Raw genomic sequence first — 22,297 nt, forward strand, 5'->3', positions numbered from 1 at the left:
TGTTTAAGGATGCTTAACATTAATTGAGCAGTATATAGGGAGTAGAAATGCTCTCTGTGTATACAAAATAACTGTCAAACATGCTGCCACTTTGTAATAATTGCCTAATTTCGTTTTGACTAATGGCTCAAATCGTCTGCCTCTGAATATGTAAAAGGAGCATTTTCACTCTGTCAGACTCCTCTTGTTGGGAGTGTAATGAGGCGTAGCATGCGCAGGTAGCAAACGCACACACAAAGTCTGCATATACAGTGGCAGAAGAGCAAGCCAAGTGCTCAACTGTAATTAGCTGTGGCTTTTGTTCTGTCTGATTAAATATGCCGCGAGTGTCTAGAAACAACCAATTAACTTTATCCCGCTTTGGAATCCGAGTTCCCCTTTCAATTATAAATATGCTACATGCAGAAGGTCAACAAGGGTCGGTTATGGTCGGCTAAGCAAAGAAGCCAGTTTTGCGAAAGACCAGGGAGTTTGCAATTTGCTAATCCACTCACTGTTTTTTTTGTTTGTTTTTTTGTAACCCCCCCCCCCAACAATATCCTCTCAATGTGTCTGCGGCATCAATTAGAAAAAGACTTGGAAAACAAATCGGGAAACGGCAAGCGTGACACATTGTACATCGCGCTAAGTGACATGTTGTCGGGGAAAATTTGGCTCTTGATTTTTGAAGTTAACTTAAAAACCATTTGCCCGAGCTGGGTACAAAATTGCTTTCCAGACGCCATCAATTTGGTGTGTCACATACTTTTCAAAACAACAATTAACACTGTTGGAAGAAGAAGCGAGAATACCAATCGGGTGGGGAAGTTTGTTCGGTTAATTTGGTGTTCTGTCACATAGGATCACAGGACAGAAAGCAGGGGGTTAGGGGGACTGACTGCTGGTTTTGAGGAAATTAGATGGATTTAGTGGAGAGAGGTGATTGCGGGGGGGTGAGCGAGATGAGATGATCAGAGCGCTCTCGGGGTCAGCGCTGGTGTTATTTATGGACCTACCTGTGTGTGTCTCATTACTTCACCGGGCCAATCACACCGGAGATTTATAGCCACTACAAGGAGCTGGTAAAAAACCTATACCAAGCCACTTAGGTCCTCCAAAGTCATCACCTTGAAGGCTGTACCAGATGGTCCTTTCCAACGACACAAATTGGTTGCAACACAGTGTAGCAGAAAAAAGGCGGGCTATTTCTATTAATTCAAGAGAGGGCACAAGCTCCCTCATTCACTGTGTGCTAAAAACAAAAAACAAACTGAAAGTAGTTCGGAGCTCAAAGTGTGTTCATCACAGCTCCATACATTTGCGTGCATGTCGTACGCCAAAAGTGAAAGCTCGTCTTCACTGTTCATTGACATGTCATTCTAACGCCTGTTATACAAAGGGTGCTCCAGGTCATTTCGGAATCCCCATCAGCAGTCTCTCACACATTCAATTCAAATATATGTTACTTATGAACATACAGTTGTCCTCCTTGTACTGGGGCTAAACACTTGCATTAACAGGCCTTATTGAGCCCGTTTGACTGGGCTGAAATTGGCTTCAGCTCCAGAGGAAGTCGTCTCCAGCCTCGTGTCCATCTATTACTCTGGAAGCCCAACAATTGTGCCGGATTGATCCTTTTCTCTATTTATCTGCAGCTATCCCACAGTGTTTTCTGATGTTGGCTGAACATCAGTGTCTCTCAAAGCCCCAATCCATTAAACCCGTACAGGAGACAGACAGTCGTGTCAAACAAATGTTGTATCATAGACATAAATAAATGAAAACACAATCAAATTAAATAAAGTTGTATCTACAATGAAAAAACATATGACTGATTCCCTTACTGAAAGATTCATAAAACATTTTGTAATGGTCTAAATTGTGGAGCAGGGTTAGGATGTGTCGAGCACAGTTGTTCTTGACCCCATGGTCCAATGTTCTGGCATAATGCTGCTGCACACGTGGCAAAACACCCCCTTTCTCCATGTATTGTCCAATTTTTTAAAAAGTCCTATAAATAAAGCTGTGTTTCCGCTTTCAAAAGGAAGAGGTATAGGTGCACCTTTTAGCAGTGTCCACAACTCGTTTCTGTTGTTCTCAAACCCTTCCACACATTTACTTAGTCTTCTTTTGGGTCTGTACATCTCAATTCTAAATGCATGTTTCGCTGGTTTGTAAAACTTGAGATGCTGAAGGGACTGACCATCTTAAATGCATTGTGCTGATTTAGACTCTTGTTTAAACGCCATGTTTGGTGGAAGACAGCACGTGCAGATGGTAGCTTTCACAAATTGCTACATTTCCAAAATGCTTTTTTTTTTTTTTAAGAATCAATTTACTCTAGTCTGACAAAAGAAAATCATTCTAATTTCCCAGCTTTAATGTCAGAATCCTGTGCAGATCTCTGGGGACGTAGTGAGCTTTGCCCATTTAATACCAACAAACCTCACTGTCAGTGAATCTTTTCTCAGCTATCAGGAGACAACATCACAGAGTAAATTTACAAAAGCATCTGATTTGACTGCACACAGACTTCTTGTTAATTCAATTGCATCCAGTTAAATAAATGAGCAAGTTTTGGTTGAAATGTGAAATATCTTTTAGTTGCCCGCAGGAAAGCCAACTTCTAGTGCATTCAGCAGAGTCCGATGCTTGCTTTTTTCGTGCTGCGTGTCTCTGTCTGCCACTGCCTGTCTCCTGACAACTAGCAGGTGGTGGGCTTGGTGAGTGATGCTGATGAGGCAATTTTCAAATTGCGTGAGTGGAGAAGATTGTATAAAGACAATTTTAAAAAGTTTTCACATTTTAGAATAAAGTGACTCTTAACTCCACTCAGTGATAAAGATAATGTACAGTAATTGAGCTTACCACACGCATAGAAAAGCTGTTACTGATGCTATTTTGGGCATCAGTGGAATCTCACAGGTTTACAATCTGGTTGAGGAATATGTTTGTTAGTTTGTTTATTCAAGGTGCTTTGCAAATCTGTTTCAGCGCGTGGCTCTTTAGTGACATCTGGTGGTGAAAGTTCAGTCTTCGTGCTTTTCATATTTGACTTTTTAAAGGTCCCTAAAAAACTGTGCCTTTAAGACAGTTATTGAAGCAAAATGGTTTGGCAAAATAATATGTTTTTGAAGTAATTCACATTTATAGCATCGACTAATGGATTGTCTCGGCACTTGTGAAGCCACAATAAAAAAAAGGAGTAAAATCAGGTTACAGCAGGACGTAATGAGACTTAGTCCAGGACTACCAGAATTAAGCCATGGTCATCACTTCTTGCACTTGTTTATTGTCCCTGAGGGGAAATGTACTGGGGTCTCCACATTTTCTCCATATTTTTGACAAGGATCTTGGTCATGTTCACCTATAGCTGTAGGTTTTGGTCTGTACTGTGCATGCTTTGGGTTGAGTCATGGGGAGACCATGCAACAGGGAAAGGGCCTGCTTCGGGAATGCAGGCTTCTTGCTGCAAGACGAAAGTGCTATCCACACACCTATTGAATTTGTCTCTGTGAATTATGTCCCTCTCAACTCAATGCTTATTTGATGCTTATCGGCAGTGGAGAACCTACTACTACCTTGGATGGACTCTCATTCCGTCTTGCTCTACATTCCAAGGCTCTGAAATCGCACTTCTTCACACAATATTTTCCCTCCTCTCGTGCCAAGAAATTGTAATCATTAGAAAGAATCTCAGTTCCACTACAGCTGACTTGACCTCCCACATTCCTTCTAATGGGAGAGAGAGAGAGAGAGAGAGAGAGAGAGAGAGAGAGAGAGAGAGAGAGAGAGAGAGAGAGAGAGAGGGCCCATTAGTTCCATTTCATCTGTACAATATTGCCCCCTAGAGTTACATCAGTGTCTTCGCCTGGATCCCTTGAGGGAACATGTCAAGAGGACAATGCAGCAATGCAATACACTGCTGTAATTTACCACCAGCCGCTCCCAGCAAAATGACCACAGATGCACCCCACTGTATTACTCTGTCACATTCAATTTGAGCAACACACTCAGGTGTTCAAACACACTGTTAAACCTACAAGGACATGCAGATTCAAGTGGTCATCATGACCTTTTAAAGTTGGCAAATTCACATTTACAGTATATTCATCTTGTTAAGTTTAAACAAGACAAATGAACTCTTTTATTGTTTAATAATTGTTTGCTCTCCATGCATCTGATCTGCGACTGACCCGGTTTAACCATGCCTTGTCATTTGCACTATTTTATAGGCTATACTCAGTAGTTTGTTTTTGTTTTGTTTTTCTCTATTCTTTCTTCTTTTTTTTATGTATGCAGGGGTGGGAACAACACAATCTACTAATGCCAATAATATTAACACAATAAATCTACAAAATGCAGATTGCTGTGTAAGACACTTTCACTTAAGAGTGGGAGTCAGGCTTGTCAGGCTAAATTATAGGGTTGATGTTATTACTCATAACAAGCAAAAAACATTCTTTAAAAAAAAAAAAAAATTATATATATATATATTGTTTCGCACTTTGTGAATCCATCAGCACAGGAGCGCAAATGCATGTATGTCATTTTGCAGGCCTAGAGCGCCCTCTGGCGTCAAGAAGTCATAAGGCACATGTTGACGTTTCCGGGGCAGAGGCAGACATATTGCTTACTAGAGCAATTTCTGAAAAGCCACACAAGAGCGGATTTAAAGTCGTAGATTACTGACCACAAAGGAATACTAAGATTACACAGAAGAGCATGGGTGAGGTGTCCTCTGAGTGTATTTGTTGAGAGCAGTGGGTGACATCGCCAGTCTGTACTGTCGTTAGCTTTGATTACGAAATCTGAACTCTGTTTAGCTAACGCATGTTGTTAGCTGTGAAGCTAAGCTATAGAGGCTATTTTTTAACATGCACTGCAGCACCAGATACTAACCACACAAGCCTAAAGTAGGATTGGTACATTGTGTTTATGTCACCACTAGGTCGAGAATATAGGTAGCTGTGCATGTCACGAATGACCCCAGCTGAACTAAGTTCTTAGCAAGCTCAATGTATTTAGCGTGAATATATTTAGCATTACTCTGTCAGCTCAGCTGTATTTCAAATCTAAAAGGATTCTCCTTTACAAAGCGTAGGTTTGATATTCAACCAACAAGCCTGGAATAATAATAATGTTTCAAAGACTATTGTTATTGTTATTTTGTAGGAGAATTGGTGTGGCCAGTGTTGTATTTTGTTTTTTGTTTTACTATGCCATTTTGAAGCCATTGTGACAAATGAGAAGATGTCTTTGGTGTCAATGGCATATTATTTATTAAGCAATGAAAATGTCTGAGGATGTCTTCATGTCAGACTGTGTCACACCAGCGCGACTCGCCAACCCAAACACACGAGGTGACGGAATGTGGACATGGCAGGATTTCCTACGAGTCAATGTGGTTACTCACTCACTCCTTTCTGAAATCATTTTGCTGGTGTAATGCTGGTGCAGATATTACTTCAGTCCCATATACATTACATGTTATTAAAGTTGAGGAAATAGTATTCTCGCTCGATCACTTTCATTTTTGTGCCATCATTTCAAACGTGAAGCCTCTATTTTGCAGGATCTCAGCTGACATTATTCTAAATTGGTGGCACGTTTTCAAAGATATTCACAATGTTGTCCCCCTGTGCCGGGACACGTTGACGCCCCATGTAGCATGCACTGTGCTCTGCTCTGGTGGCACGATTGCACAGATGTCACTTCCGCATGGGCATCAGATTTTGCTCATGAAGCACCTTTAGGTCCACTGAATTCAGACTTTACTTATGCTTAGTTGATGAGTATAATTTTTGTATCGTCATGCCTAGGTTTGATTTGTCAGGTTATTTCCTTCTTTTTTGTTTGTTTGTTTGTTTCAACCTCATATTTAACATATCTATGCCCGCTTTCTCTACGTATGATCCCACAGAGCCGTCAGCTAGTCCGGCCAAGGATAACTACAGGATGAACCGCTACAAAAACAAAGCACTGAACCCCGAGGAGATGAGACGCAGGAGAGAGGAGGAAGGCATCCAGCTCAGGAAACAGAAACGGGAACAACAGGTGTGGCCACATTTTTCTCCGAGGCCGTCTATGTAAACATACAGTGACAGAAAGTGGGGAGACTCAGTAGTGTCACGGTATTTGGGTCTACATTACAGTTTGCACATGTTGGTTTGCATTACAGCTTTTCAAAAGGAGGAATGTCGATATTGTCAGCGAGGATGAAGCCATGTTTGAGAGTCCGCTGGTGGATTCTTTCCTCGCCTCCCCTTTTACAGTGAGTTTTGCTTGTAGGTAATAGTTATCAGGTACCTGGGTGCAGGCTTTTGAGTGACCCCCACGTCTGGTTGCAGGAAGGAGTCATATCTAAAGACATGGTCGAGATGCTTTTCTCTGAGGACCCAGAGCTTCAGCTGGCCACGACTCAGAAGTTCAGAAAACTCCTCTCCAAAGGTATTCACTGAGACTCGTGTCACTCACCAACAGCTTACAGTCAACGGCACAAACTTGACTTGTATCTACATTTCAGAGCCCAACCCTCCAATTGATGAAGTGATAAGCACATCCGGTGTTGTGGGGAGATTTGTGGAATTTCTAGATAAGAGTGACAACAGTACACTACAGGTTCGCCTCCTTTACCTTTTCTTCATTTGTACAAATACAGCTTCATTTCACACATTGTTATCCTGTAGTTCGAGGCGGCGTGGGCTCTCACAAACATTGCATCAGGCACGTCCTTGCAAACAAAGACTGTGATTGAAGCCGGAGCAGTGCCAATATTTATTAAACTCCTGAACTCTGACTTTGAAGATGTCCAAGAACAGGTAAAACACAGGACCCACTTTGGATCGCAATCGCTTTTCATGTGCAGTAACATTTTTATATATTTTTGTTTTTACTCTGTGCAGGCTGTATGGGCTCTGGGTAACATTGCAGGAGACAGTGCGGTATGCAGAGATTATGTGCTGAACTGCGACATCCTTCCACCTTTACTAATGTATGTGCTCATCTTAAGTTTACACCTCATGGGGAAAGCATTATGATCAAAGACAGTGGATGGAATTACAGATTACGTCTTTTGTCTGTTGAATGACTTCCTGAATATGTGTCATTTCAGGCTATTGACCAAATCCACTAGACTGACCATGACTAGAAATGCAGTGTGGGCTTTATCCAATCTCTGTAGAGGAAAGAATCCCCCACCAGCTTTCGAAAAGGTCCGGTCACACACATTCATATGTTCTGCAGCTTTGCCATTGTTAAACTTGCTCTGCTTTGTGCTCTGTATTCCTCCCAGGTGTCACCATGTCTGCCAGTGCTGTCCAGGCTTTTATTTAGCAGTGACCCAGACTTGCTGGCAGACGCCTGCTGGGCCTTGTCCTACCTCTCTGACGGGCCCAACGACAAGATCCAGGCTGTGATCGACTCTGGGGTCTGCAGGAGACTTGTGGAGCTGCTCATGTTAGTCTCACTAAAGGCCATCTTTCCCGGACACAAGTTTATGATAAGATGATGATTTAAGGAGTGTGTATATAGTCTTAACAAAACTGACTTTTTTTCCGTAGGCACACTGACTACAAGGTGGCGTCCCCCGCTTTGAGAGCTGTAGGAAATATTGTCACTGGAGATGACATTCAAACACAGGTTTGGCATGTTTTATTTCAACAATGCAAACCGGAAATATTATGTCTGTTGAGCCAATAGTTAAGAGGTAAACGTGCATGGTCAACCTTAAAATAGGCTGCGCCAATAATAAGTCTTGGCAATGGACTCTAATCCAGGAAGTGAGGGGGCGGGGACAGGGAGGTGGAGGACGACTCCATCCCATCTCAAAATACTTAAACACTAAACCAGTGTCCATGGGCATTTTTGTTTGTATGTTTCATTTCAATTTCAGTCACTTTCATTTTCTTATTTTGTTCCTTGTTCTTTGATAATTTATGAACTCTTTCACTGACAATAGCAATAAAAATGTTTCAGATTCTGTTACAATTAGTCATATCCTTCATGCAATATATTTAGTTCCCAATGTTTCATTTCCTGCAGCTTATTCAACAAGGTTTATGCATAAAGATCAAATCCGGGAGAATCGCGATTCCATGTAACAAACCAGGATTTAAACAGTGCTGCCTTGTTTCCTGTTTCCTGTCCTTAGGTTGTGCTGAACTGCTCAGCCCTGCCCTGCCTCCTGCACCTCCTCAGCAGTGCCAAGGAATCCATCCGAAAAGAGGCCTGCTGGACCATTTCAAACATCACTGCAGGAAACCGAGCTCAGATACAAGTGAGACGCCCTGATGCACTGGAGCCCACATATAGTTCTCAGACCTCATTTAATTTATACTTTATAATGTTGCAATGTAAAGCTAGCACTGTTTTTAAATGCCTCTATGGGGAACGAACTACACTGATTACCCTACAATAATACAGTTAGAATGTAGTTTATAAGCATAATAAAGAAGAATTTACATGATGACTTAGTATCCCATTTCATTGCCTGAAATCGTGGTAAAGTTCACTTCTTGCCCATAATACCGAAAGGTACAGCCTCTTGACTTATTTTTTCAACCCCGCAGAAAGTCATAGACGCCAACATTTTCCCAGTGCTGATAGATATTCTACAGAAGGCAGAGTTCAGGACCAGGAAAGAAGCAGCTTGGGCCATCACCAACGCAACCTCTGGAGGGACGCCTGAACAGATCCGGTTTGCTAACATTCATCTTCATTTTGATGTGTTGAAAAGTTGTATTTAATCCCCACCCATGTGCCACAATTTCTACTGTAGATCCAAACTGCCATCTAGTTCATCATTGAGGACTGCAGTATTGTTGTGCTCTCTTTATAAGTGGACTTTGCTGACTCCTTGTAGGTACTTGGTGAACCAGGGCTGCATAAAGCCCCTGTGTGACCTGCTGACTGTCATGGACTCGAAGATTGTGCAGGTGGCTCTGAATGGACTGGAGAACATCCTCAGACTGGGCGACCAGGAGGCGAAGCAGGAGAATAACGGCACAGGAGTCAACCCCTACTGCAGTCTCATCGAGGAGGCCTATGGTACTGCCCCATTCTTTACACACTTGAATCCAATCTTTTTTGCGCCAAACCATTCATGGGAACAGACCCTACGATGAGGGCGTGTTAACCTGATGCTACTGTTGGCAAAGCAAAGTATGTGTAGCCTGTGTCCGGAGGCATCCAGGTTTCACTTTTCACCGTGGAAAATTCATTATTGCGTAAGAAATACAGCGTGCAATAACTTGGCGCTGCGAGTTTATTGTAGCTCAACACATTGACTATAAAAGAGGGAAAGTCTAAATTAATGTAAATTGGCGACCAAAATAATTGTCAAATGCAATGATGTACTGTGCTGCTTATTACGTCCTATGCTAAAGCTTTTTAGTTCCACTTCCCTCCACATTGAACTAAGCCTGTGTTAAAATGTGACATTATTATCACCAAGGCACCCTCTCCTCTCTGCTTCCTGTGCTGTCTGAGGAATGTATAGCTTTGGTAGATCAACTGCTGTTCTCCACTGTGGCAGGGCTCTCTGTCCCTCACCTCAACTTGAATGCAGTGTACACAAGTATTTGAAATCTAAGTAACAAGAACGGGGGGAGTAATGTTAGTCTTTGTTTTTTTCCCCCTAAAAAATAAACAGTGTATTATCAGACAGCACTCTGAAACATGCATTGCATAAATGTTTTTATTGGTAACTGCTTGTAACATGGTTGTAGATAGCGATTATAAGACTGCCAGTGGATAGAATTAGGAACTGTTTGCTTCATACGTCACTGATCTTATTTTCAGCTTCAGAGCAAGCATTACAGCACCCTTCATTGCTTTGTATTTTGGGTCCTCCTTTTGAGTATTCGAAAAGCACTACCTGAGTGGGGTAGAGCAGGGCACATGCGTTTAGAGCCAAGTGTGTACAGGTCAAAAAGGCCTATTACTGCTTTCACAGATGTCAGATAAAACCAAGCTGTTTTGTGTTCAGGTCTGGACAAAATTGAATTCCTTCAAAGCCACGACAACCAGGAGATCTACCAGAAGGCATTCGATCTGATCGAGCACTACTTCGGAGTGGAGGATGAGGACAGTAATCTGGCCCCACAGGTGGACCAGGCCAATCAGCAGTACCTCTTCCCTCAACAGGAGGCCCCTATGGAGGGCTTCCAGCTATAGGTCTCTATCCTTGCAAAGCACACCCCATTGCCCCTTCACGTTCCCCAGCACTTGACTCCAGGCTCCTATTAACCATTTTACTGGTTTGCATCAAATTACCTGTAGCACTATCTAGCTGGAGAATTCTTTTAATGTTGATCTCCCAAGCCTAAAACACCCATGCCCCCGCTCTCCCTAGCCAATGGACAGTCACTTTACAGGGTAGACTCTTGTTACTAAGGACAACACCGGTTACTTTCATTCAAGCAAAAGAATTCTGGTTTCAAATGGCAGTCTGCCCTGGCTTAAACGCACATACCGTACCATCTTCTGCCATGTGAGAGCTTCTCGCTGTCTTTGTGACAGTAATGATGCAATCTTAATTTACATTTTTGATTTATTTTATCAATGGGACATTCCATTTCGACAATTCCCATAGCATTTTCCGAAAGGGATGATGTGGGAATTTTACTGCTCTTGATGTCAGTCTGACATGGTGCAACTGAAACAACAGCTGTATCCCTTTATCCCCATTTTTGTTTTAGATTTATTTAATCCCAATCCTAATTTATCTTTTAGTATTTTCTTTCTAGTTGGAAAAAAAAATGGTACTGAGAGACTCATCTAGTCTCGGTGCTGCCTTCAACATATCCTCAAGTAGAACTCGGAGGAAAGTGGCTCCTATATGGGAGAAAAAGAAACAAAAACAAAAAAACAAAAAAAAAGAATATTTGGGTGGGGGGTTATGGGCAGGTAACTTAAAAGGGCTTACATTTGAATAATGAATATAGGTTTGGGTTATGATAACATTAAAAGAAGAAATCTTGATGTGGGTGGTATAGCTAGAGATCCAATGTCCGTCGTGTGCTGTGTAATTAATAACAATTTAAACAATGAAGTGATCTAACTTAAGAAATAATGGCTTAGTAGCTGTGGGGATAGAAGATGAGGCTAGCAGCAAAACTGTAAAGGCCATTAACATTGCGGGAATAAACTGCAGAAGCAAAAATGTTACTTGTAAAGATGACATGTTTAGCATTTGCTTTTTGCTCTTTTTCTTAAGCTTTACTACAAGTAGCCGCTCTATCCCCCAGTAGTGTGCGGCAGGGGTTTTGCATGGTGTTCTAAGACCCTGCCAACAGTCACTGAGTATCCCTGGCCAAACGCACTGCGGGCAGAATGACGTGAAGTCAAAGAGCAATGCGAAATTTCCATAAATGTGTTTGGACTAAACTGATAGTGTAGTGAAGTAACATTGTCTTTGTATTGTATAGTGTTAGATCTGATATGCAGCACATAACACGTCTCACTATATTCAATGCCTGAGGATGAAGTCGCTAATGGTTCGCATGGTCCATTCGATATGATCTAGATGTGAAAGTATCCATCTTGCACAGCCGGAATTTGGCCAGGGATATGCTTCAATCTCGTGACAAGCCTAACTGCAACTAAAATTCAAGTAGATATGTGTACTTGGATTTCCTATATTTGCATTTATATCTATATATAATTGCACACAAATCATGCACACTTGCATACAACACCAGCCAACACTGTATACACACCTCACACAGATTAGTGGACAGCAGCAAGTCACAAGTTTCCAAAGACGGCAGAAGAAAATACATTTTAGTTTAAAGTACCTAGATTGGCGGCTTCTTTATTTTGCGCACTTGATATATTTGTTTATGAAAGTGCTGTTTTTGTTATTGAAGAAAGGCTTTTTTCAGTTTAATTCATTTTTTGAGAAGTGTAAAGAATTACAGTAAATGTAATGTCCTCTGGAAACTCGTGAGTTGTTGCTGGTCACATGACGTATGATTTGGTAGAGATCTTGTGCACCCTGATTCAGAGGTCAGCTTTAGCAGCAATCGTAGCTGGTCTTGGATCAGTGCCAGGGCTTTGCGGATGGAGCCAAACTGTGATTGTGTGATATTTGACTGACAGGCACTGTGTGAGGAAGAGCTTTTTGACTCTGACTGTCCCCATCTGAACCTTGGAGCTCCTGTTCTCGGATTGCACCACTAAATTATTGCATTTCGTGCAATTGAAGCTATTGTGTTGACAATTGAGTTAAAGCGAGAGCTTGAAAGCACATACTTGTACAGGATCTGTTCTAATATTTTTGGAGAATATCTACTGGCTGACATAAGAGGTCATGATAATATAATACTCAATATTGTGTCTCTACATGAGGTGTATGTAGAGAAATAATGAAGTTCTTCAAGCTGTGGCAGTAACGAATGCCAGAAGAGATGTTCAAATCTAAAGTGAAATCACGCCTATTCACTAAAGTGCCAATCTGACCAACTAAGACTGGAGGTTCTTTTGTATCTATCTTTAGATTCTTTTCTTTTGATCTTTATTTACTTGAATGTGCACACATTTTGTGCAAAATACTGCTGCTCTATTTTCTTCTACAAAGTTACATTATGTGCCACTGTTTTATGTAAAGTGGCTGTTTACTGTGGGCGCCTATAAAAGGAGTACAAGACATAAATATTGAATTAAATTAGTCCCCTCTCAGTTCTGTTATGGTGTTCACTGTGCTCAGCTAAGCTGCAGTTATAACTGATTCCAGGTGAATAGTATGACATAACATTGATAAATCTAAACATACAAACTCTCTTGTCTCACGCAGGTACTTGCCTTGTTTTTGCAGGCGGTTTACCAAAGTTGATCACCTTGAATGCTTGGAGAAAACTGCTTGATTTGAATGAGAGCGTAGTGGAGTAATAATTTGCTTGTTCTCACTCAGTTGGTGCAACAGTGATTTTGCCTCGGTTAATTTATACCACTTTTAATTAGAATCTGCAATAGATTCATCAATTTTTTTTTCTTTACCAAATACAATACTTTTTATGAATTTGCAAAATTATTAATTTTGTCTGGCAATAAATACAGCTCTAAATCTGACTAAACTTACCAACATGAGCTTCTGCCACAGGTGACACTCCTCCACTGGGTGCAGCTAGCAGAAACTACTTGACATTTTATATAATAATCTGGTGTTGAGAAATTGTGCAGTGATTTACATTAAAAGTATTTGAGTTGAAATATATGTATGTTCTGATACATTGACTGGGGTTCAAATGTAACTCTAATCACTTCTGAGAAGTGGACAAGCCTCACTAGAACATGTAATCACAGGAAAGATCTAAAGAGATTGGATTATTTTTTTCTGGATCAGTTTATTGTGGACTATATAGAGGTCAATCATTTTATTTAGACCAAGTTTGTCCGAGTCACACTGCATGATCAGGAACATTAACATTAGGGGATTGAAAAGGCAATTGAAATGTCTCCAATCTGACTTGTCTTCCGTCCTAGAAGCTGTTTGTCTATACTGAAACCTGCAGCCATACTTGGCTCGGTCAAGTAATGTCTACACTACAAATGTTTACAATCCTACATGTTTGTAAAATACCTTTCATATGCCATCTCTGATTATTGTAAACTCTTCTCTGGTCCCTGCATTTCCTTTACATGTATTTATTTTCTCTATTCCTGTTTTGGACTTATGCTTTGCTTAAAAGTGACCCATTGTACTGTGACTTGACTATAACCGACGGTATGAATGAGTGACGAGAAACAAGTACACATCAACTGAACATGACACACAAACATGAACATGGGAAACGTACATACTGCTACTATTCAAACTGTAAAGAAAGTATATTCAACTTGTCCAGTGAAAATACTGTACAAAGAAATAAAGTTATGTTGCAAACTTAAATTGTGTTGTCCAATTAATTCAGGTGTCTATCAAAATGACTTGGAAATGGAATAGTGAAGATATTGAGTTTGGGTGTACTTCATGTAAGTTACAGCAGGTGGCGACTATGCGCTATAGTTTCCACGTAGTGCGTAGTTTAGCAAGCGAGAAGAAGAAAACACAAAGTTTATGTCCGGAAGTGTTGATCTCACGCTGTCGGAAAAACCTGCTACTCACTCGGACCAGGCAGTATTTCCATTTATTTTAATGGTAAAGACTTAAATTTGTCATTTAGAGGAAATGCACGCAAATATGGATATTTAATTATGTTTGTGATTTTAAACCACACCCGCAAACACACAAACGAACGGTCATGATGGTACATTTAGCCTAAAGCGGCAAGCTAGCTGCTATTAGCTAGTGTGGCTAAGTATATGAAACCCATTTAAAACACATCGAACCTGCTACTAAAAAAAGACGTATTTGTTTTTCTATGTCTATTTTGTGATTAAACGCGCTCTCTACTCTAAGATGAAGAAGCAAGACACAGAGGAGACAGTGGCCGCACAGGACAACGGGGAGTCTTCTCATACAGCAGCAGAAAGTGAGACCCCTGCAAAGGACAGTGAGGAGGACAGCGCCAGCCCCAAAGAATCTGCAAGCCAAACACCAAAGACAAGCACTCCTCCACAAGCTGAGGATGGTCCTGCACAGGGTAACCACTCATAGCTGAATATTCACCTTAAACTTTCAGTCCAGACCGACAAGGAAACACCGTTATGCTCGAGGTTTGCATTGGCATTATGAGAAATAATCTGAGGAAAGCGTTATCTCTCAAGATGTTGATCAACTATCAAGGAATAATATTATATTTAAAATGAGTGTGTCATCAGGTGAAGCAGCCTGTATACTCGTGGTTCACTCTCACTCTAAAAACTAGCATGCTTGCTCACAAAATTGACACAAAATAAATCATTACATGGACAGTGTTTTATACTGGAAGAGGAGAAACAAATTCATTTTCACTACTTGAAAAAAAATATAGGTTCAGGGTCTTTATTAACAGCTGGATAGTTACCAGTTTTCAGAATAGATGCAATGAGTTAAAGACTAATGTCTGCAAAGCAATGCATACGCTTAATGAGAAATAGATTCCTATTGAAATGCTTCTGTAACAGAGTCCAGCCAGCTGTGCAATTTGTTAAATAGACCAGTCTAACAATTAGTTGTGTAGTGTTCAAGACTTTTTTAAATTCCCTGCTGTCAATCTATTGGCAGATGCAGCCGTGGCTCAGTGTGACATGGCAGAGGAGCTCAGTCGGCAGCTTGAAGACATTCTCAGCACTTACTGCAGAGAGAGTATTGCAGATGACAGCACCGTAGCTAACGGACAGTCTCACAGTCCTGAATTTAACGGACTGACCAACGTCAAGGAGGGAGGCAAGCAAGAAGGTGGTAAAGTTAGTCGAGAGGTGGACAAAGAGCAGAAGAAATCCCAGGATAAGAAGAAAGTCAAGGGTCTGGGTAAGAGATGCTCCCACTTCTTACATACTGCACCATGCATTTGTCATGTTTTACATTGAATTTGAATCATTACAGGCAAAGAAATCACGCTTTTAATGCAGACCTTAAACACACTGAGTACACCTGAGGAAAAGCTTGGAGGGCTGTGTAAGAAGTATGCTGAACTAGTAAGTTATGTATTATTATTATTCTTTATGATTAATTCTACAAATGGGTGAACAATTTGTAATGTAATTTCTAAATATACAAATGCAGCAAGTGAATAGTTCTTCCCTCAATGTTTTCTGCAAACCTAATGCAAATTGTTCATGTGTGTGCAGTTGGAAGAGCATCGGAACACAGAAAAGCAAATGAAGTTGCTGCAGAAGAAGCAGACTCAGCTCGTACAGGAGAAAGACAACTTGAGAAATGAACACAGCAAAGCCATTCTGGCACGCGGCAAACTGGAGAGTCTGTGCCGCGAGTTGCAGAGGCACAACCGCACACTCAAGGTGCAAACACATCACAAGAATCATGAGTTGTATTTGTAGCAAGTGTTTGCATAAGTAAACTGGGCTAGTTCTGGCTACTTTCAGTTGCAGGAATTCAGAGTCGTTCTGCCTCCCTCAAAAAAGTTTACATTTTGTGTGACAGACAACAACTTTTAATAGAAAATCACTGACAAGATGTTTAGAGAAATCTAAGTATTGTTTGAAACTAGGTGTTTTTGTCTTGAATCTAACGGCCAATATTAATTTGCTACATACTTAGAATTAAAAAGACACCAGCTAAGTTTGCATACTGTTTTAGTTTCACCAGAGTCTATCCTGAAATAGGCAAGGCTAGTTTATACCGCACATTTCACACACAAGGCAACTCAATGCGCCTTACAGAAGAAGATATGCAAAATCACAATCAGGTATTTGCATGGTCCTTGAAATGAACGTGTTTTTAATATAGTCGCACAGCCTCAGTCCTTATCTGGTCTAACTCCGTGACTTGGCCTTGAATGGGGAATGTTGACTGCACAGGAGAGGTCCAGCTGCTTCAACCTCCTCCCAGGAGGAAAACAATATTCTGGCAGTTCAGAAATGTATTATTAATTAGCTTTTACTTGGTCTCAGCATTAATTCAGTTCTCCAGAGCTGGTAGTTCTCTCCTTAGTTCATCCCTCTTCCTGCCAAGATATAGTCCACCTTCTTTTGTCCGTCTCCACAGCGAGCTGTGTTACACCTAGTTTTTACATAATTGAGTGTTTTGTTCCAATGCCCTTTGGTTTTGCAGGAGGAAGGTGTTAAGAGAACACGTCTGGAAGAGGAGAAACGTAAGGAAGTGACCTCCCACTTCCAAGTGACGCTGTACGACATCGAGGCCCAGATGGAGCAGCACGATGAGCGGAACGCCAGCCTGCGACAGGAGAACAGCGACCTGGCCGAGAAGCTGAAGAAACTCTATGAACAGTACAAACTACGAGAGGAGGTATGCGAAAGTGTTTCAGTGAAAATCTGACCTGTGTGAATGAAAAATACTAAATGTCTTCACTCTGCTCCCAGCACATCGACAAGGTGGTAAAGCACAAGGACCTTCAACAGCAGCTGGTGGACGCCAAGCTTCACCAGGCTCAGCAGCTGCTCACAGAGTCCGAAGAGCGACATGAGAGAGAGAAAGACTTTGTAAGTACATTAACAATAGAGTAAATGAGTCGTTAACTGAACTAGATTGTTTTGCTGAACCTACCTCAAATGACCCAGTCCAGTGGACGACTTAAAAAGAAACAATGGAAACTCCTGAACGATTAGGAGCTTAAAATAACTTAAATAAGAATCTTGTATTCTTCACTATTTCGGTTTTGTAATTGTAAAGTGGCTTTTTTTGTATTTAATATAATTATTTTTTTTAGCTCCTGAAAGAAGCAATGGAATCTCAAAGAATGTGTGAACTAATGAAGCAGCAGGAGGTTCACCTGAAACAGCAGGTTTGTAAAGTTTTTGCAGATTTTTTTTACCCCTGACAAATACATTTAATATCAGTCTGTTTGCATCTTTGCTCTAGCTATCACTGTACACAGAGAAATTTGAGGAGTTTCAGACAACGTTGTCCAAAAGCAATGAGGTTTTTACCACTTTTAAACAAGAGATGGAGAAGGTAAATGAATATGAATATGCACACACACAGTTTGTGTGTATGTCCTGTACCTAAATGCTATTTTCACTTTACAGATGACTAAAAAGATCAAGAAGCTAGAGAAAGAGACTGCTATGTATAGGTCGAGATGGGAGAGCAGCAATAAGGCTTTACTAGAAATGGCTGAAGAGGTAATGTTCCTGTTTTTGCTGAATTTATGCACAAAGATACATTTAAAAAGTGGGAATAAGCCAGCATGTATAGATTATTTTATTTCCCACGTTGCCTTAAAGCTGCCCTCAGCTATTCCATTTGCCGGCCCGGAATGATTGCATTCCCACATTGCAACGCTACACGTGTCGCACTAGCGACACTCGAAACCGCGAGCCGACTTTGTCCTGCAGAAGTCGAGACGAGCTCTGCACCTCCAGTTTAGCAAATAAAGCCTCAAAATTTGCTAAATAATCGTATTTATTCTGCTGATAAATGTGTCTTGCACACAAGATTAATGATATTTTCCTACCCCCTTTGAACACATCTGAAGGGCTGCGTGTGGAGGAGGGGTGAGTGGTGCGAGGCAGAGCAGGGTTCACTATTGCACCTAATGACGGAAAAGAAAATCCTGGAAAATAATTGAGGGCAACTTTAATGCTATAAATAAAGCAAAAAATAAACGCTCGACTTCATTTTCCACTCCACAGAAATCTGTCAGAGATCGTGACTTTGAGGCACTTCAGGGCAAAGTCCAGAGACTGGAGAAGCTAAGACGGGCATTGAAAGTCGAACGCAACGAGCTGAACAAGAAGGTGCAGAATTTGAGTGGAGAGCCATGCGGTGATCCTGAGAGGGACTCCCCATCACCACCGCCCACAGACTGTCTGCTGGAACCGAGCCTTGAGGAGACCAGCTCGTGCTCACACTCCTGCCACTGTGAACACCCTCCCATCACAGATGCCCCGCTACCAGACACAAGCACTCAGACGTGCACCACCCAAGAATAACAAGGCTTGTCAACACTTTCCATAATACCACCAGCCTGCAATGTCCACTGCTGAATGTTTTTCAGCACCTGATGGTCACACCGTAATACATATATGCTGTTCATGCACGTTCTCACTCTTTGCTGGTTTATAAGTTGCCTCTGAAATTCCTTGAAAAGAAAAACTCCATTATGATACTCTGTATACTTGGGTGACTTGATCAATGTTCCTAATAATCAGTTCTGCTGCACAGCACATACATTTATTTTTCATGGTTGTTTAGATATTGCTGTCTTTAAATATCCTGTGGCTTCTGCGCATCATTTTAATTTGCACTTTTGTTATCATTAATCTCAAATCAACTATTATCTAAACATTCCTTGTATGTTACACAGTACATAATGCAGTGCGTAGGTTATTCAGCTAAGATTGTCTCTAACATACAAAGGTCAGTAATTTGTCATGTCTGCAAACGAATGTACAGACTTCTATGCAAAGCCTGCCTTGATTTTATTTTGCAGTTTGAACACACAAGCACTTAACCGGTGAATCACGTTCATGCAATACGGATGTTCGGTACCATCACACAGCAATTAGCAAGAAGAGCTTATTTGGTTGACATTTGCTAAATATCTTGTTAATTTACTCTCTGTCTCTCAAGTATAGATTATGTCCATATAAAAACCAGTGCTAAACGTTTGTCACTGTAACACAGAATGACTCCATAGGATTGTAGAGGTCTGCTGGCCATCATAAGGAACCAAAGATGTTTCCTGATTTTGTGATTTTCTGTAGTTTTATCTGACTGTATATTTTGTGGATAAATAAAGTAAACTGTTCTGTGCAGAGTTGTGGAAAAAACAATTTATAATTGTAAATAGAAAAAAAAAACTTCAATGACCAGTAGATGGCGCCATGTCCTGCTGTGGTTACCGGAAGTTCGGAAAATTCTTTTTCCGCCCTGACCCGGCGTCTCAAACACGAGTATCCAGCTGTTTCTCGTTTACGGAGGATTCTGATAACTCATTTGATCGATCGGCAGAAGTTGACAAAATATGGTTAGTTTGTTCTATTGCGAAAAATACCTGTATGCATTATTGAATCAAAAATTGGTAACTTGTACAAATAAGGAAAGCATGGGTTTAGCTAAGCTAATATGCTAACGTACTGATAAAGACTCATATTGGATCATACACAGGCAGATACAGGCTCGGTGAAGTTACAAACACCTGACTACTCTGGTCCGTTATTATCATGAATAATACCCCATTGTTAAAGGCACAGCTTGTACATCGCGTGTAACACGTATTGCCATAGCATTAGCTAAACTCTGTTGTCCATCTCCAGAAACCCATCCTGCTCCAGGGCCATGAGAGGTCCATCACTCAGATCAAGTACAACAGGGAAGGGGACCTGCTCTTCTCTGTAGCTAAAGATACTGTAAGTGATCCACACATTTCGTCCCAATGCTGAACACTCCCTACATGTTATAATCGTCTCTGTAACATATGTTTGCAGGTGGCAAATGTGTGGTATTCTGTCAATGGTGAACGGCTTGGCACATACAATGGACACACGGGAGCTGTGTGGTGTGTGGACTGTGACTGTATCCTTTACACTTAAGATTAACTGAGTTCACACTTTTGGCTTTGCTTGTCTTATGTTAATATTTACTCTAAATATCCCTTGACACGGTTTTTTCAAAGGGGACACAAAAAACGTATTGACAGGATCAGCAGACAACAGCTGCCGGTTATGGGACTGTGAGACTGGTAGGTTTCATACTTTGTTTTATTTAAGTGTTCTTAGTTGCATGCAATTATGTATAAATTCATCTTGCTCTGCCTGTGTGTTCCAGGTAAACAGATGGCTCTACTCAACACAAACTCTGCTGTCAGAACGTGCGGCTTTGACTTCAGTGGAAACATCATCATGTTCTCCACAGACAAACAGATGGGTTACCAGTGCTTCCTCAACTTCTACGACCTGAGAGATCCTCAGCAGATCGGTAAGTACATGACATAGTTGTGTAAAAAAGCAACGGTCTTCTGCCTTATGGATTATTAGCTTCGAGATTCTGTTTCTGTCAAATTTGTAGACCATATTGCTTGCTTATGTTTTTCTACTTTGTTTCCATTTAGAGGATAACCAGCCGTACGTGACCATCCCTTGCAATGAATCAAAGATCACTGGGGCTGTGTGGGGCCCTCTGGGAGAGTTTGTAATTGCAGGACATGAGAATGGAGAGATCAACCAATTCAGTGCAAAAGTAAAAAAAAAAAATCCCTTCAAAGTGCGTACTTGATTGAATATTGGAACATTTTTCTAATACTGTGTTATATCAATAGTCTGGGGAGATCCTGAAGAAGGTGAAGGAGCACAGCAGACAGATCAACGACCTGCAGGCCTCAACCGACCTCACCATGTGCATCAGCGCTTCGAAAGACAACACTGCTAAGGTGAGTCACATTTGTTGTCATATTAAAGCTTGTAATCCTTGTAAACGAGTCATGAATTAAACTAAATTCTTTCTTTTTATCTCAGCTGTTTGACTCAATGTCACTGGATCACATAAAGACCTTCAAGACCGAGAGACCAGTCAACTCTGCAGCAATTTCTCCCATTATGGATCATGTACGCAAAGCCACTGCTCACGATATACTTTTGTATACTGTTACTGCACCTCCTCACTTTGTTTGATAATTCAGGTGGTGATGGGTGGTGGTCAGGAAGCCATGGATGTCACAACAACCTCTACTAGGATTGGAAAGTTTGAGGCCAGGTAGGACAACTCTTGCAAGAATGCGCTTTCCCAGTTGTCCCAGCACTGGCTGAGTATTGACATCAAATATTTTCTCACCTCAAGGTTTTTCCATGCGGCTTATGAAGAGGAGTTTGGAAGGGTGAAAGGTCATTTTGGTCCCATTAACTGTGTGGCATTCCATCCTGATGGCAAGAGGTAATCCATTTATATAGATTACGATTAACTAAGCTGAGCTCTGTTAATCAAATCTTGAAATTGATTGAAATATCCACAAGCTGAGGGAAATGGAGATGAAAACCTTTTCTGCTTGTTTTGTTTGTCAACAGCTACAGCAGTGGTGGAGAGGATGGATACGTCAGACTTCATTATTTCGACCCACAGTACTTTGACTTTGAGCTGGAGGCGTGAACCCAGGCCAATCTCCCAACAACACCACAGCTTCAGAATTCGCTCTAATACTGGACTGAAGGGAATTGATACGATTTTTATCTATCGATGCCATTTATATTTTCCCTCCTTGACTCTCATCAATTCCTGATAAATAAAAATAGGCTGTATCATATGTGCATGCTTCATGTAGTTTTGTATTTGAGCTGGGCTAATACATTTTTTGACAGAGGTGTAAGCTACAACATCCTATCGCGGGAAGAATTTTAAAAAAGGCTTTTGAAAAATGATGAAATTAACCGTAAAGCTGAACTGTATGTTTCAGAGGCACAAACGCTTATTTGCGACAGCCTGTGTTGCCAGGATGATGTGCATTGGAGAGGCTGCATCAAACACAATCGGGTTTTAATGATTTTTGTTACCTCACCCATCCTCCCACACGTATGAGCGAAGGTCAAGGATATAAATATATTTTATTGCGGTTTCTCTCATTATATCCATGTGGCTTCAGCAGAAACACCTATCGGCCTGTGCTTGCAGTTTTGATTCTTCAGTGCGTAGTAGTTCTGTGTGTGTATAAGCGTAAAGAGGACTTCGAACAGTGAAGACTTGTATGATGAGGTGAAAATGGTGCGGGAATCTACAGTATTAGTGGAACGATTCCAATAGATTGCTCAAATTAGCGATTCA

The 22,297-nt window shown here is 41.1% G+C and overlaps 3 protein-coding genes across 3 annotated transcripts; all 3 read left to right on the forward strand.

Moving 5' to 3' along the window:
- Positions 1 to 4,572: 4,572 nt before the first annotated feature.
- Positions 4,573 to 13,857, forward strand: kpna6 (karyopherin alpha 6 (importin alpha 7)). The gene is made up of 14 exons (XM_079570283.1): positions 4,573 to 4,708; positions 5,903 to 6,036; positions 6,161 to 6,253; positions 6,330 to 6,429; positions 6,506 to 6,600; positions 6,669 to 6,800; positions 6,885 to 6,973; positions 7,094 to 7,193; positions 7,274 to 7,437; positions 7,542 to 7,620; positions 8,132 to 8,257; positions 8,550 to 8,677; positions 8,843 to 9,027; positions 9,968 to 13,857. Exons 1-14 carry the CDS (start codon positions 4,705 to 4,707, stop codon positions 10,153 to 10,155), a joined length of 1,617 nt encoding a protein of 538 aa, XP_079426409.1. The 5' UTR covers positions 4,573 to 4,704; the 3' UTR covers positions 10,156 to 13,857.
- A 157-nt stretch (positions 13,858 to 14,014) lies between these two features.
- On the forward strand, positions 14,015 to 19,294 carry txlna (taxilin alpha). The gene is made up of 11 exons (XM_079570473.1): positions 14,015 to 14,119; positions 14,381 to 14,564; positions 15,128 to 15,373; positions 15,449 to 15,540; positions 15,694 to 15,864; positions 16,637 to 16,831; positions 16,906 to 17,025; positions 17,253 to 17,327; positions 17,405 to 17,497; positions 17,572 to 17,667; positions 18,178 to 19,294. The coding sequence occupies exons 1-11, from the start codon at positions 14,039 to 14,041 to the stop codon at positions 18,475 to 18,477; spliced, it is 1,653 nt and encodes a 550-aa protein (XP_079426599.1). The 5' UTR covers positions 14,015 to 14,038; the 3' UTR covers positions 18,478 to 19,294.
- Positions 19,295 to 19,493: 199 nt separating this feature from the next.
- On the forward strand, positions 19,494 to 21,826 carry eif3i (eukaryotic translation initiation factor 3, subunit I). The gene is made up of 11 exons (XM_079570474.1): positions 19,494 to 19,514; positions 19,804 to 19,896; positions 19,975 to 20,062; positions 20,163 to 20,228; positions 20,315 to 20,464; positions 20,598 to 20,725; positions 20,805 to 20,915; positions 21,001 to 21,090; positions 21,165 to 21,238; positions 21,323 to 21,415; positions 21,547 to 21,826. The coding sequence occupies exons 1-11, from the start codon at positions 19,512 to 19,514 to the stop codon at positions 21,626 to 21,628; spliced, it is 978 nt and encodes a 325-aa protein (XP_079426600.1). The 5' UTR covers positions 19,494 to 19,511; the 3' UTR covers positions 21,629 to 21,826.
- The last annotated feature ends 471 nt before the right edge of the window (positions 21,827 to 22,297 follow it).

Source organism: Gobius niger (assembly GCF_951799975.1).
Source record: "Gobius niger genome assembly, chromosome: 14".
NCBI classification, from domain to species: Eukaryota; Metazoa; Chordata; class Actinopteri; order Gobiiformes; family Gobiidae; genus Gobius; species Gobius niger.

Coding starts and splice junctions, on each gene's coding strand:
- kpna6 (XM_079570283.1), top strand. Junction 6,601..6,668: donor GTGACAACAGTACACTACAG/GTTCGCCTCCTT, acceptor GTTATCCTGTAG/TTCGAGGCGGCGTGGGCTCT. Junction 6,974..7,093: donor ATCCTTCCACCTTTACTAAT/GTATGTGCTCAT, acceptor GTGTCATTTCAG/GCTATTGACCAAATCCACTA.
- txlna (XM_079570473.1), top strand. CDS start 14,039: ATGTCCGGAAGTGTTGATCTCACGCTGTCGGAAAAACCTGCTACTCAC. Junction 15,541..15,693: donor GTAAGAAGTATGCTGAACTA/GTAAGTTATGTA, acceptor ATGTGTGTGCAG/TTGGAAGAGCATCGGAACAC. Junction 17,498..17,571: donor TTAAACAAGAGATGGAGAAG/GTAAATGAATAT, acceptor TTCACTTTACAG/ATGACTAAAAAGATCAAGAA.
- eif3i (XM_079570474.1), top strand. Junction 19,897..19,974: donor TCTCTGTAGCTAAAGATACT/GTAAGTGATCCA, acceptor ATATGTTTGCAG/GTGGCAAATGTGTGGTATTC. Junction 20,916..21,000: donor CGAAAGACAACACTGCTAAG/GTGAGTCACATT, acceptor TTTTTATCTCAG/CTGTTTGACTCAATGTCACT.